The sequence below is a fragment of the Cavia porcellus genome, unplaced genomic scaffold, assembly GCF_034190915.1.
Source record: "Cavia porcellus strain 051 isolate PalLab524CR breed Dunkin Hartley unplaced genomic scaffold, mCavPor4.1 scaffold_1, whole genome shotgun sequence".
Classification (NCBI taxonomy): Eukaryota; Metazoa; Chordata; class Mammalia; order Rodentia; family Caviidae; genus Cavia; species Cavia porcellus.
Genome location: NW_026947484.1, coordinates 95,886,406 through 95,901,873, shown reverse-complemented (window position 1 = coordinate 95,901,873; position 15,468 = coordinate 95,886,406). Strand labels below are relative to the sequence as shown.

Here is a 15,468-nt window from a genome sequence, read left to right as displayed (position 1 = left end):
TTATATCAGTAATGTGCATATTGGAAGGTGGCAATTTCGAATAGGAAAGAACACTGAATTTTTTAATCTTAGTTCACTGAAGAGTGAACAATGGTGGATTCTTTTCTTTCACTTGCCCTGTATCCATTATTCACTGTTTATGCATATTTAATAATTAGGACCATTCCTGAAGACTAGCACTCACAAGAAGCACCTGTATAAGTAATGAATAAGTACTCTGCACCATGAATAGGGTAGTTAAAGCAAAATGGCATCACTATTATATCTCCTGTGATCTTTCATCATAATAATGATGACGATGGTCTTTAATAAATGAAACAAAAAGCTCATTTCTTGTTTTAGAAAGGAAACTCCAAGAAAGTCCACTAAAGGACCGTCATGACCCCACTTACTGTGATTCCATAGGAAACAAGCAATTCCAGCTCGGAGGGGTTGAGGACGGGTCTCAATAGCCTGATAACCATTGATGCCCTGGAAAAAGCTATGCTGCTTTTGCACAGGCCTTGGCTCAGGTGAGCTGAATTGATTTGGGCCTGGAGGAAAAGCTGACTGTCACTCTCTGGGTCATTTCTCATTTTGGACACAGGCAACTAAACCAATATCTCAGTAAGGACTGGGTTTTTATTTCATGTTTGCTACTTGTGTGTCAAACAAAAATGACATCTTTAAAGCTTCAGCAACATAGAGGCCATATTGTTAGAAGATCATCTTTATTGTTAGTTCATGTTTGTGGTACATAATTAATATATTCATTGTGGATAGTTGGTACATGTACATGACACACTTCACTTCTATTTCTATGTTTGCTTGCCTACACACCCAGCTTTTCCATTCATGATCGTCTCCTTTCATTTTAAAAATATCTCTACCCATTTCTATCATCATCTTTTATTTGACTGTTTTACTGATCAACACCTTGGCTATCTCATACAGAAGAAAGCATGAAATAATTAAGCTTTGTCTCTGATTCTTTTCTCTTAACATTATGATTCAAAGTCCATCCATTTTCTGAGACATAATAGTGGTGCAAGCATGTAATCTCAGAAGTGGGGAAGCTAAATCAAGAACATTACCACAAGTTCAATGCCAGCATGAGCTATAGTGGACTCAAATTCAGCCTGAAGAACATAGAGACCCTGCCTGAACACCTCCTCCAGAAAAGAAAAAGTGCACAAGTTTTCCTAAAATGAAATCAAATCAATCCGTCTTTATAGAAAAGCAATATTCCATTGAGTTTAATGCCTACATCTTCATTATCCATCCCATTTAAGTATTGATGGACATATAGATCACTTCTAGAAATGAGCTGTTGTGAACTGTGCTACTGTAAGCATGGGTATTCTGGGTCCCCTGGAATTTTATTTTACATTTTTCAAGGAAACCATGAAATGGTTTCTGTGGTATACTACTTTACATTGGTAACAACTGTGTAGAAGTGTTCTCTTTTCCACACAGCCTAACCAGCATTTCATATTATTTGATTTCTTGAAGACAGTGATTCTATATGGATTAAGATGGAATCTCAGAGAAGGTTTAATTTGCATTTGTTAGTGGCTAATGATGATGACCATCTTGTAAATAAATGTAATGCATACTTGTGGTTCTTCTTCTGAGAGGAGTCCCATTCTACATTTTTTGATATTTGTCTTTTATTTTGAGAGTCTAATTTTTTAGCCCTTTATATATGCTTCACATTAATCCTCTTCGAGTTGTATTGGGCAAAACTGTTTATTCTACAAGTTATTTCATCATTGTGCTTGAATCTCATTTGCTCAGTTGCAAACAGAAAATTACACTGAGCCCCATGTGAGTGTTCTCAGGGACACAGAAGACAGCCAAAAAACTCACTTCTATCCATAAATAATTAGCCCAGCTATATTCTCATATAATGCTGATTTTCAAACTTTTTAAAAGGAATTGTATATTGGTGACTTGTGGGTGTGAGACTACCTTTCATTTGTGTACTAATGCTGTTTTTAAAAGGAAAAAGTAAGAAATTTATTTTGGTGCTCATTTTATGAAAAGAATTCTGTCCCAAAGTCTAACTCCACAATTTACATGCTGGATGTATTTCACTCTTTTCAGGTCCCACAGTCACAAATACAGTGAGGACAGAGAGAAGGCCATGGAGTACAATATAAAATTAAAGTTCTGTCCTTAACGCAAGAAGAAATGAAGAAAGCATGATCATGTTACTTCCAGCAGAACCATGAGTAACACTGATACAAAACAGAAGAATGAATCTTTCATTACTAAAGAGGTCCTTTTGTTCATGTACTGTTATTCTGGTACTCTGGAGGGGTGAGGCAAGAGAAGTGGGCAAGCAAGTCCAGCACAGAAAACTTAGCAATTTAGCAAGACACACTCTCTAAACAAAAGCAAATTGAGGGCTGAAGATGTAGCCTAGTGAAAAGACCACACATTATTTCTCCACTACAATCAAACGAAGTAAATATTGATTGACCTCCTGAGATGACAGGGAATCAACTAATATATACCTATTGAGAGACATAATTCCTCCATTTAGAGGTATCATATAAATTCTGGAGAGGTATTCTAAAAGGGAAATTGGCCACTTTTTAAAGGCCATGTATGAAGAAGAATGAGGAATTTTTCAGGCAAACCTTTGAACCAGTGCTTCACAATTAATTGGTGTTTCAGTGTGAATGGGTACACTAAGTATTATATGTCAAATTTTGAAATTCAAATGGAAATGGAGCCTACAATCCCATATGAATGGATACACACAAAGCAATGAAATGGTTTTTCACCATTTCTGTGCATTTAATGAGAATCCATGCCTTCAAAGGATGATCCTGAAGCTATCATTTTCAGAAAGAACACACAAGGCTCCATTTCAATACTCTTTTTGGCAAAACTATCTTCCACCACAACAAAAATACTGTTTGTTCCAATCCCTCTTCTCTGCCTCTGTCATGATACTGCCCAGTATTTGAAACCAATGCTAAATATATATCACTATAATCAATACAGCAGTTAAATGGTTTCCTACAAATAAGGGGCACTGAGAAGCTGAGTAGGCAGCTGCCCAGAATGTTGGTCTTCAGAGTCACTCTCATGTAATGTGCTGGAATCACCTTATTTCTCAAGCAACACTTCCATTTCCTTACCACTCATCCATTCAGTGAGGCTTGCCAGATGTTTGAGCTCTGAACCTCAGTTCCTTGATTTCATTCACATTTAGTTCATGTTTTACAGTTTTATTTATTTATTTTTTTGGCACTGGGGATCAAACACAGACCTCACACTTGCCAGTGAATTGCTTACACTGCTGAATTAAGTCCCCAGAACCTAGTTCATATCTTAAGACATGAAACCAGAGGGCACACAGTGTTTAAAAAATATATTCAATATTAGGAAGATACACTCTGAATAAAACAAACTAGGTAAGAATTCGTATGCATATATTGGACAAGATATGAGATAATCTGTCTAAATTAAGCAAATGAACTTGGAGTTAATGAGAGTCAAGAGAGCTGAAGAGAAAATATCTGGTATTCCACAGGCAGGAAGATACTTACTAGAAAATACAGATCAGTCTAAAGGCAGCTCTGATACTCCTGGCCAAAAATATCCCTAGAGAACAGATAAGAATTAGGGACTCAGAGTGGCATTTTTCTCACAATGGAGTTGAAAGTGGCTCCACAGTTCATGAGTTACCCGTGCTTTCATGTTTCCTGTTGGAAATGGGAATAAGAGGGGGATCTCTTGCTTTCTTTTGTCTTCACTGATGTTGCTACCCGCGTAAACAATCTGGGCACAAGGCAGGTTTTTCCCATTTATGAAAAATGAGAGCAGCATTCAAGAAGTTCCATGATGATTGATTTTCTAAGTGGTAAGAGCAATATTTGACTTACAAGAAACATTTACATAATTTAATGACTTATGCCTTTTACTAATATTACCGTTTTAACTGAAATGAACTAAGCAGAGGTAAGTGTCTTTTGAAACAATCATTTTATTTGCTTCTTCCCTGATATGACAATAGGAATATTGATGCTCTGAGTTTAATTATCTTCCAGGTGAAACCTTGATGGAACGAACACTGCTTATTGTCCAGAGACAATGTTGTGCTCTGACAAATTTCTGCTTCTGTGTATCAAATTTTGAGTTGGTTGATGTGTCTTCCTTGCCTCTCTGTGATGACAGAATGCACCAAACATAAATACCACTTCCGGACCAGGGAATCATCACTTACCTTTCAACCAAGGGATCTTGCTATGTTTATCTTCAATGCGTCAAACCTCTTCCTATACTTTTGCCTAAAATTTGTTCTCCTTCTTCGTGGGCACAAGAGACTAAGTTATATTTATCTCTAATTCCCCCAGGAGGACATTCTTTTCCTACTTTCATTATGCTTTACACATTAGCACACACTTTGGTTTTCTATTCATCCACAGTCACTGCAATGCAAAAACAAATAATTTTTGCTTTCTATGAAAAAGAAAATGTGAGCAGACATCTGTTCTGTTGCACAATACACAGGATAATCATGTATATGTACATCATTCGGGTATTTGAATCCTAGTGTGTGATGGAACCAAATCAATATGAAAAACTTTGTTTGAAACATGGATTCTCTTTGGGGATGCTATAACTCCTATTTCTCTAAATTAATTAGTTGGACTATGAACACGCCGAGGTACTACAATTGCCCTAGAAACACAACGCTAAGGAAATATTATCCCTTAAAACATCAGAAAAGGGAAAGATAGCTCTTGATCAACAATAGGAAGAACCAACATCATAAAAATAACTATAGTCTCAAATTTTTTGTACAGCTTTAATGGAATCCTATTCCAAGTACCATTAGCATACCCACAGGAACAGAGAAAACATTTTGAAAATTCAGTTGGAACCAGAAGAGACCTAGAATAGCAAAAACAATTCTGGACAGCAAAGGCAAGGAAGGGAGAATTACAAGTCCTGACTTGAAATTGTACTACAAAACTACCATGATAAAAACTACAGGATGTTGGTAAAGAAAAAGAGAAAGAAAGAAAGAAAGAAAGAAAGAAAGAAAGAAAGAAAGAAAGAAAGAAAAGAAAGAAAAGAAAGAAAGAGAGAAAGACCCCTGATCATCAGTTGAACTGATCAGAAGATGTATAAATGACTCCAAACACGCTCTGACATGTTATCTTTGACAAAGGAGCCAAATATGGTCAATGAATAAAGATAGTTGTCTTAGTTCCTTTTTACTCGTTACAGAGACAAATTACCTGAAATCCAAAGTTGGGAAAGGAAAGTTTGATTTCTTACACACTTTGGAGGTTTCAGTCCACACTTAGTTGGCTCCAAGGCAACCGGGCATGGCTGGTCCGCAGTTCATGGCGGTTGCAAACAACAATCAGGAACCAGCAAAGAGCAAGACACACCTTCTTCCTGCCATTACATCACATCCTGGCTACACCCCTATGTGTGTGTGTGGGGGAGGGCTGACACCATCAATCCAAGCACTAGAAAATGAAGCATCAAAAATGCACAATCCAAACTTATGGAGCCTGGGCCCACAGACATAATCCATGACAATAGTCTCATTAATCAATAGTGCTAGAAAACCTGGCTTTCAAATGTCAAAGACTAAAACTAGGTCCAGTTCCAACACCATGCACTCAAGTAAAACTGAAATGGATCAAAGCTCTAATTTTTAAAATGGGAATACTAAATGTGCTGGAAGAGACCATAGGCGCAACTTTCAAGACATAGTTACAGGCAAAGATTTCATGAACAGAACACTGGTCACACAGGAAATAATACAAAAAAATCAATAATTGGGATATCATTATAATAAAAGACTTCACATATCAAAGGAAATCACCAATGGAATGAAAAGACAACAAGCCACACAGTGGAAAAAATTTTCAACCAGTTGTTCTTCAAAAGACATATATCTGTAACATATAAAGAATTAAAAGAAATTAGAACCACCCAAAATTAAAGACCCACTTCAAAAATGGACACCTGTCAGGAATAACACTTGTCAGATGAAGAAATTCAAATCACAAACAAATATATGAAAAACGTTCAACATGACTGGATATTACAGAGATGCAAATAATATTATACTGTCATAAAATTGTACTGCACATAATGTGAGTATCGTCAAGAAATGAACCAGTACTGGAGGGGATGTAGGAAAAGGGAAGCATGCTCCAAATTGATGAGAGTGTAGACTGGTACAACTACTGTGGAAACTAGTATGGAGACTCCTCAAAAAACTAGGATTACAGGTTCCATTTAAGTCAGCTATTTGCCTTCTGAGCTTCTCCTATACCACAGTGATATATGCACACCCAAGTATATAGCACCACAGTTTGTAATAGCTAAATCTTGGAAACAAAACCAGGGTTCATCAACTAAGGAACAAATTAACAAGTTGTGCAGGGTTTTTAAAAAATACAACAGAATCTACTAAAGCAAGAAAAAAATTGAGCCATTTCTAAGTAAACAGACACAACTTGACAACATACTCTTAAGAAAAATAGATCAGATTCGTGTGTGTAATCACTGCATTGTCCTATAGATAAACTGAAAAAGTAAATAATGATCGAAATACACAACAGATATTGTGAAACAGAAGAAAATTTCCAGAAGGAAGAGACCAACTGATGTGGGGAAAGGCAGAAAGGAAGGAAGGGAAAAGGAAAAAATGATTACAAAAAGATCATATAGAAAAAATTTGTAAATAGGAAAGGGAAGAGGTGTTGAAGAAAAGATAAGGGATTGGGAAAAAGGAATCAAAATATTTAATATACAGGTATAAATTTTGTATCATTACTAAAATCATTACATTTGTCCAAAATGTAACAATGAACAATTCCTAAAATTGTAAAAGAAGAAGTCCCTAAGTGGACCCTTATTTTACAAACTAAGTTGTTTTCAAGAGCTGATTATATTTCAAATTAGATTTAAGCCAAGACATTTTCCACAAGAAATAATAGAAATACCTGTTATACACTCCAACCCTAACTAGGAACACCTTAACTAAACTTTTCATTATAAAACGGGTTATACACTATGCATGATTTATCAGAAATACCAGTCACCTTCCTCGTGTACTTACAAAGAATATGCCTAATTTCATGCTATACACACCATTCAAGGTGACATGGTTTTCAAGAAGAAGAGATGGAATGGAAAGTGGTTCTTCTTTGGAAGGAGATTCATCTTTCATAAGAACATCAGGAATCTGGCTTTCACCTACATCTGGGCTCAACGGATGTTTCCTAGGCTTAAAGAGGCTTTTCAGGAATAGTGAGTTTTTGTTTAGCACGACGTAAGTGCCTGACATTTGGGTTGTAAATCAAAATTTTGATGGTGACTTGAACCTAAGCTTTGGATCTAACCCAACCTGCTGATATATGAAGGCAGACATAACTGAAACATCCACTGTGACACATAACTTCCTATTATGTGTCTTTTATTTCTCATTCTTGAAAAAAATACAACGTATAATTTCATGGGTCTTATTTCAGTTAACATGAGGACACAGGTCTCTCAATTATTCACATATAACTCAAGTTTATATCTTTCATCATGGCAGAGTAGCACTCCACAGTGTGCAAATACATAAGCTTTATACATTCATATGTTGTTGGAAATAAAGGAAGCTTTCAAGATATACCAACAGTAAATATTGCATTATACAATTTTCAGCTTAAAATTTTTCTATAACCATCTTAATGCTATGTTTAATTAAAAACTTTTCACTTTTTAAGTGTAAAAACACAAATTAACTCCATAAATATTGCATACCCGTGCCTTTGAATTGTAATCAGAAATTCATTTACGAAACCAATATCTACGAGAGTACAGAGTGAAGGTAGTGATGAAAGCAAAGTGGTGACAAACTTTACTGAAAACTCCAGTAGAGAAAGCAAAAAGGAACAGGAAACCAGAAGTAGAAAATAAAGGAAGGACGTTCAGAAAATGAAGCTGCTACGTTCCCTATTTAAGTCGTCTGAGCACATCAGGTCTTCAGAGAACCCACAGGCAAAGGTTCAGGATCACACATCCATCTCAAACAGCCAAGCAGCATCAGCAGGATCCCATGGCCTGGCCATTGACTGGATTGATGGCCCTGCCTGTGCTGACCATCATGGCATCCTGCTCTCTGGCCTGCACCCTGCCTCTGACCTATATGCAGGGGAACACAACAGCCTTGAGTCTTCTGGAACAAATGAGGAGAACCTTCGCTTTCTCCTGCCTGAAGCACAGACAGGACTTTGGCTTGGCCCTGTTGGACTTTGATGGCAAGCAGGTCCAGAAAATTCAGGCTCTCTCTGTCCTTCATGAGATGACCACGCAGACCCTAATCCTCTTCTCATCACACAACTCACATGCTGCCTGGAACCAGAGTCTCCGTAGAACCTTCTGCGATGCCCTCCGTGATCAGATGAATGACCTGAAGGCCTGCCTGACCAAGGAGACAGGGCTGGAAAACCCTTCCCTGTGGCATGAGGACTCCAGAAATGCTGTGAAGAAATACTTCCATGGGATCACTGACTACCTGAAGGAGAAGAGCTACAGCCCTTGTGCCTGGGAGGTGGTCAGAGCAGAATTCTTCAGATCCTTCTCTTCCTCAGAAGAACTGTTGAGAAAGATGCAGGACTGAGGAATGAGTCCTCGTTTAATATGGAAACTATTGGCATCTGTTGCATCACACTTTGACGATTCTGTCATTTCCAAGATTCTCATTTAAGCAGTATTCATAACGTGCTGTATTTGTCCAATGTTTTCAGGAGTACTGGGCAACATTGTTATCATCTCTACATGGAGTATTTTTTCCAGCTCCTTTTTCAAACATAAAAGTATTTATTTATTGGTGTATTTAAGATTTATTTAACTATAAGACATTTTGTGTTTACTATGCATAAAATATGCAGACTTCTAACTTGCAGTTAATATAATAAAACATGTTCTTTGCATTTGTTCAATTTGCTTTTTCCACTTGATTTGTGTCATGTGAACACCTCCTATATGTGTTTGTTCTTTAAACGATACTTCAGATGGCAGAGTAGCAAGCAACAAATAGCCTCTTGAGAGACACCATCTAGAATTGGACATTCACCATCCTGAAGAAGACAAGAAATAAGAAAATCGGTCCCCTGGACATAGAAGAGTCTGAAGTCTGAATTGAAGCTCACAGAGACAGTGAAAAGGAAAACTTCAATGAAGAAGGCATTAGCTGGTGGCAGCTTTGCCAGGAGTCAGACTCACTGCTTGAAGGCAGCTGTTGGAACCTGGGGACACATGGTGGTACTGGCAACTGGCAAACACTCAGGCCTCTGTGGAAAGTTTTGGTAGCAAAGGGGAGCAGTGGACTTGGAAAACTTTGCTGAATGATATTGAGTGCCACGGACTTGGTCCTCCTGAAGGAAGAAGCCACTGGCTGGCAGCCATTTTGGAGTTGGGCCAGATAAGCCCAGAATGAAGAATATTGATTGCTTTCTCCAGCAGATTGTAGCTGGGTACAGAACTATGGAAAATGCTAGGACCGTGGTCAGCCCAATCAGTCTAGTCTGAGGGCAGGCTTGCTAAAGTTCTCTATTTCCCTTAAAGTAACTCCTTGATTGTGGGGATTAAGTAACAGGATTTTGGATGCTGTCTCCATAGGCTCCACTAAGAATCCTGGAATTGGACTATTTTTTGGTTTTGTTTTGTTGTTATTTTTCTTTTCTTATTTGTTTGTTTTAGTTAGTTTTTTTTTATCATTCTTTCTCTTTTATTCTTTTTTTTTTTTTTTGAGCTAGAGTGTGGTTCTTAACCTCCTCGTGGGTGTGGTTTTGTTGTGTTCTACCTTTTACCTTTTATCAGCTCTGTTATTTACTTCAGTCTTCTGCATAAGTGTCCCCAAGTTGGTGGGATGCAAACTGCTTGTAATCTTTTTGTTTTCCCACTTCACCAATTTCTTTAATCCATCTTGACTCTTAAGCCTTGGGACAGAATTGATTTATTACACATTTATATATTGTACACAATTATTTTGCATTCTTTTGGAAAGATATCATAAGACATTTAAACAAGACATAACCTCAGACATTTAGTTCACCAAAAGCAAACCCAGGGAACAGTGAGGCTGGAAAATCTGAAAACCCCCACCAGGTCGCCAAAAAGTGATAACAAAGCAATTGAATGATGCTCCGGAAAAAATGAACTCAGAAATAATCTCTCAAATAAATACAGAGATTACCAAAATTGTTTAGCGATGTTAGAGGAAACACAGACAAAAAAAAATATATGAAATTAAGCAAATTATGAGAGGTAAGATAGGAAAGAAATGGAAACCATAAAGCCAATTCAAGCAGATATCTAGGAGAATAAAAACTCTCAAAGTATTCAAAGCAAATTAGGCGAATGTGAGCACAGAATGTCAAATATTGATGACAGGCTTGCAGTTAGTGACCAGGAAAAGAAAGATTCCTCAAAACTAGCCAGAGAATGTGAGAAATCAACCCAGCAGCCACTAGATGAGAAAAAGAGGAATAATTTAACATTATTTGCAGTCAATGGCCAAGCAGGATATACCACAAATGACATTTAAAATATGTTCACAGACATTGTGACAGAAAACTTTCCTGGTAGAGAAAAATACAAATAAGTGAGACATACAGAACTGCATTATCAATGATCAAAACAGTTCTGCATCCAGGCATATCATAGTCAATATTCTAGAAATTCAATACAAGAATAGAATTTTAAAAGCTGTTAGGGAAAAGAAAAACTCACTTATAAAGGAAAATTCTTCACCATTACAGCTGACTTCTGATCACAAACTGTCAAGTCTAGGAGAGCTTGGAATGGAGTACTGCAAGTTTTAAAGGAAAACAACTTTCAACCCAGATTAACATATGCACAAAATTATGTTACAAAATTGATCCTGAAATAAGATACTTCCATGACAAAGAACAGCTCAGGAAATTTATGACCGCCAAACCAGCACTCAAAAATGTTCTAAAGGACATTCTAGAAAGAGATAAAAAGGACTACAATTCCATGGACCCCAAAAGAAGAAATCCACCAGAGAAGGCAAACAACTAGAGGGAAGGGAAAAAAAGAAAAAGGTGGGAGGGCGCCAATAGTAGGAAAACAACATGACAAAAATAAATCTATAAATATCAGTTTTAACCATCAAAGTTAAAGGGCTCATTGCACCAGTCAAAAGACACAGACTGGCAGAATGAATCAAGAAGCAAGATGCAATAACATGCTAACTACAATATATACATGTAATCCAAAATGAAAGTCTAAGGATGGAAAACAATACTCCATGCAACAGACATTCAGAAAAAAGCAGCGGTTGTTATTCTATTTGCAGATCATGTGACTTTCAAGCCAAGACTGAGTAAGAGAGAAAAAGAAGGTCAGTACATTCTGGTGAAGGGAATTGTCAAAGAGGGAGATGTAACAATCATAAAGATATATGGAAAAAATATTACTGCATCTAGCTATATAAAAAAAAACATTCCTAGGCACGAACAATCAAGTAAGCCTTAATACAATTGTATTGGGAGACCTTAATACCTCACTCTTATAAAAAGACAGAGCAACTAGACAAAAACAATTAATATTGAAAAAATTAGAACTAAATCAAAACTTTGAGCAGATGGACTTAGTAGATGTCTACAGAGTGTTCCAGCAAACAACATCAAAATATACATAATTTTGAGCTGCACAAGGGACATTCCCCAAAATAGAACATATGCTGGCTCATAGAATATCCTTAGTTAAATGTAAAGGAACTGAAATTATCCCACACATACTATCAGCCCACAGTGCAATGAAATTGGAAATCCATGACAAAGAAACAACAAGAACTTCATCAACACATGGAAATTAAATAGCACTCTAATGAACAATCAATGGGTAACAGATGAGTTTAAAGAAGAAATTAAACAGTTTTTCAGTTGAATGATAATGACAATACTACATACTGGAACTTGTGGGAAAAAAAATGAAAGCAGTCTTAAGAGGGAGATCTATAGCACTAAATCATATCAGGAAAAGGAAAGCACATATAAACAACTTAATGTTGAACCTCAATTTTTAGAAAAAGAAAAGCAGGCTAACCAAAAGCCAGTAAAGGGAGAAAATTATAAGTATCAGAGCAGAAATTAACACATTGGAGACTAAAAAAAGAATTCAAAGGATCAACGAATTGAAAATTTGGTTATTGAAAAAAATTAAATAAAATTGACAAACCTTATCCAGAAAAGGAAAGAAGACTCAAATCCATGCAATTACAAATGAACAGTGTAAACTTACAAGAGACACTGCAGAAATCCAGAAAAGCATCTATACCTACTTTGAAATATTGTATTTTAATAAGATGGAAAATACAGAAGAAATGGACAGATTCCTAGAAACATATGAATTACTAAAGCTGAATCAAAAAGACATAAAAATTTTGAATAACCCAATATCAATAAATGAAATTAAAGATGTAATTAAAAACCTATCAACAAAGAAAAGCCCAGGTCCTCGTGGATTCACTGCTTAATTCTACAGGAAATTTAGCGAAAACGTAACACCACTACTTTTCAAACTCATTAATGAAATTGAAAGGGAAGCAATACTCTCAGATCCATTTCTAGAAGCAAGCATTCCTCTAATTCCAAAAACAGAGAAGGACCCAATTAAGAAGGAGAATTACAGGCCAAACTCACTAATGAACATTGATGTAAAATCCTTACTAAGATACTGGCAATCAGACTACAGCAAAATGTCAAAAAATTGTACCACGATCAAGTGAGATTCATCCCAGGGTTGAAGGGATGGTTCAACATACAAAAATCCATAAATGTAATACATCATTTTAGCCAGAGCAATTAGACAAGAGGGAGACATCAAAGGAATAAAAAAAGGAAAGGAAGAAGTTAAATTATCATTATTTTCAGATGACATAATACTCTACCTAGAAGACCCAAACACTACACCAATGAATTGCTAGATTCAACCAGCAAATTTAGTAATGTAGCTGGTTACAAAGTCCAAATTCAAAAATCAATAGCCTTCTAGTACACAAATAGCAAATGCACTCAGAGAGAAATAGGGAAACATTACCCTTTACAATAGCATAAAAAAATTGAAATAGCTAAGAATTCATCAAATGAAAGATTTAAAATACCTTCAAGTTGAAAACTATAGTACTCTGAAAAATAAAATTGAAGTAGATATTATAAATTAGAAAGATATACCATGCTCTTGGATAGGAAGAACATGTATAGTGAAATTGGTTATACTTCCAAAACTGTTATACAGATTCAATGCAATCCCAATCAAAATTCCAGTAGCATATCTTACAGAAAACAATGCTAAACTTCATCTAGGATCTGAAGAGATCTAGAATAGCAAAGGACATTGTTGGCAATGAGGTGAAGATACGGGCATATCGATTCCTGACTTGAAATTATACTATAAAGCTAGTGTGTTAAAAAAAAAAAAAACTGTAGTACTGGAAAAAAAAACTTATGAAGATCAATCGAATAGATTAGAAGACACAAAAATAACTGCAAATACACAAAGCTACTTTGTATTTGACAAAGGTGCCAAACACATTCTCGAAAGAAATATAGTCTCTTTAGCAAATGGTGTCGGAAAAACTGGCTTTCCACATGCTGAAGATTAAAACTGGACTCATGCACGCCTGGCCATCGGTGTGCAGAGGAGGAGCTGGGCAGATCTGGGGTGCCTGCATCGGCCTCTCCGTGTGTCTGGAGGACTGTGGATATCTCGGCCCAGACTGTTTGGGTCCCTCCAGGCTTCCAGGTGCAGTGAAGGGGAGAGGTGGGTTTGAGGCCTCTACATCTGCCTCCACATCCCGGTTGCACTTGGAGAACTGCTGAGCTCCCGACGGGTGGGTGGGCCCACACTATCCCCCGAGCCCAGCCTGTTTTGCTGCCGCGCCTAGCCATCAGTGTGCAGAGGAAGAGCTGGGCGGATCTGGGGTGCCTGCATCGGCCTCTTCGTGTGTCTGAAGGATTGTGGATATCTCTGCAAGCAGGGAGGGATCACAGGTTCCTGAGGCACCGCGGCCTGTGACGAGTACCCTAACCCAGCTGCGATTGAAGAGCTGTGGAGCTTCCAAGGGGCAGGTGGGCGCACAGTGTCCCTGAGGCCCAGCTTGTCTGGAACTGCGGAGTTCTGAGCAGGCAGAGGAGGGCCATTGGTTCTGCAGGCCCAATGGCTTGGGGTAGCGTGGTGCCAGAGTCTCAGTAGCTGCAAACATAGAAGGGGATTTTCAACGGACCCTGAGGAAGCTTTCAAATAACACTTGAAAAACAGAAATATAGGAAAATGACAAAATAAAAGACCAAATTACAACCTCAAACCTCCAGCCCATCTCAAAAAACCCTAGGAGCAATGTATATAGAAGAAAATAAATCCCATCCATCTCATATATCGGACACAATAGCTACTGAAATTGACAAGCAAATCCAGGAAGCTTTAAAGAAATTCAAACTCGAAATAATCTCCCAGATAAAAGAAGGAATGATAAAAGAAATGAAAGAGATTCTAAATATATCTAAAGAAAACACAGATAAAAAATTGGAGTAACTGAACAAAAAGATAGAATCCCTAGACGAGCAATATAAGAAACAAACAGAATACATAATGCAGAAGCACAGAGATATACAGGAAATAAAAAACTCCACTGAAAGCTATAAAAACCGCCTTAATGAAATTGAAGATAGAATTTCAGACCTTGAAGACAGGATTGCAGCTGGTGAACAGGAAAGGAAAGATCGTTTAAAAATAACAAGGAATCAGGAAACAACAATTCAACAACTGCAAGATGATGCAAAGAAGAATAACATAAGAAGGATAGGGATTAATGAAAAAGAAGGAGACAACATAAAGGATGTCAAGAGGATATTTAGAGAAGTAATAGCTGAAAATTTCCCAAGCATGAGATCAGAAACTGACATCAGGATCAGTGAAGCATATAGAACTCCAAATAGTCATAACCAAAATAAAACTACACCCAGACATATAATAATCACCATCCCAGAAATCCAACACAAGAATAGATTATTAAAAGCTGTCAGAGAGAAAAGACAGATCACTTACAAAGGAAAACCTATCAGTATCACAGCAGACTTCTCTTCACAAACAATAAAGTCAAGAAGAGCATGGAGTGAGGTATTCCAGATCCTAAAGCAAAATGATTTCCAACCTAGACTGATATATCCTGCAAACTATCATTCAAAATAGATGGTGAAATATGATACTTCCATGACAAAGAACAGCTGAAGAACTTCATGAACACCTAACCAACCCTGCAAAAAATATTGAAAGACAGTTTAGATACACAAAGGAAAAAACCACTAAGCAAAGCAAATAATGAAACAGAACAGAAAGATAAAGATGCAACAGCAGAGAGATAACATTCCTACAATTAACCAGCATTTAACAGTAATAACCATTAATGTAAATGGTCTCAATGCA

At 37.0% G+C, this 15,468-nt stretch overlaps 1 protein-coding gene and 1 pseudogene across 1 annotated transcript; one reads left to right on the top strand and one right to left on the bottom strand.

The window, feature by feature from the left end:
• LOC134476596 (interferon alpha-21-like) overlaps positions 1-15,468 on the bottom strand; it is a 95,328-nt pseudogene that overhangs the window by 66,292 nt on the left and 13,568 nt on the right.
• LOC100722772 (interferon alpha-13-like) lies at positions 8,072-8,635 on the top strand. Its single transcript, XM_003478889.5, has one exon. The coding sequence runs from the start codon at positions 8,072-8,074 to the stop codon at positions 8,633-8,635; it is 564 nt and encodes a 187-aa protein (XP_003478937.2).

What these genes read in the sequence shown, in the direction of transcription:
- LOC100722772 (XM_003478889.5), top strand. Translation starts at nt 8,072, where the DNA reads ATGGCCTGGCCATTGACTGGATTGATGGCCCTGCCTGTGCTGACCATC.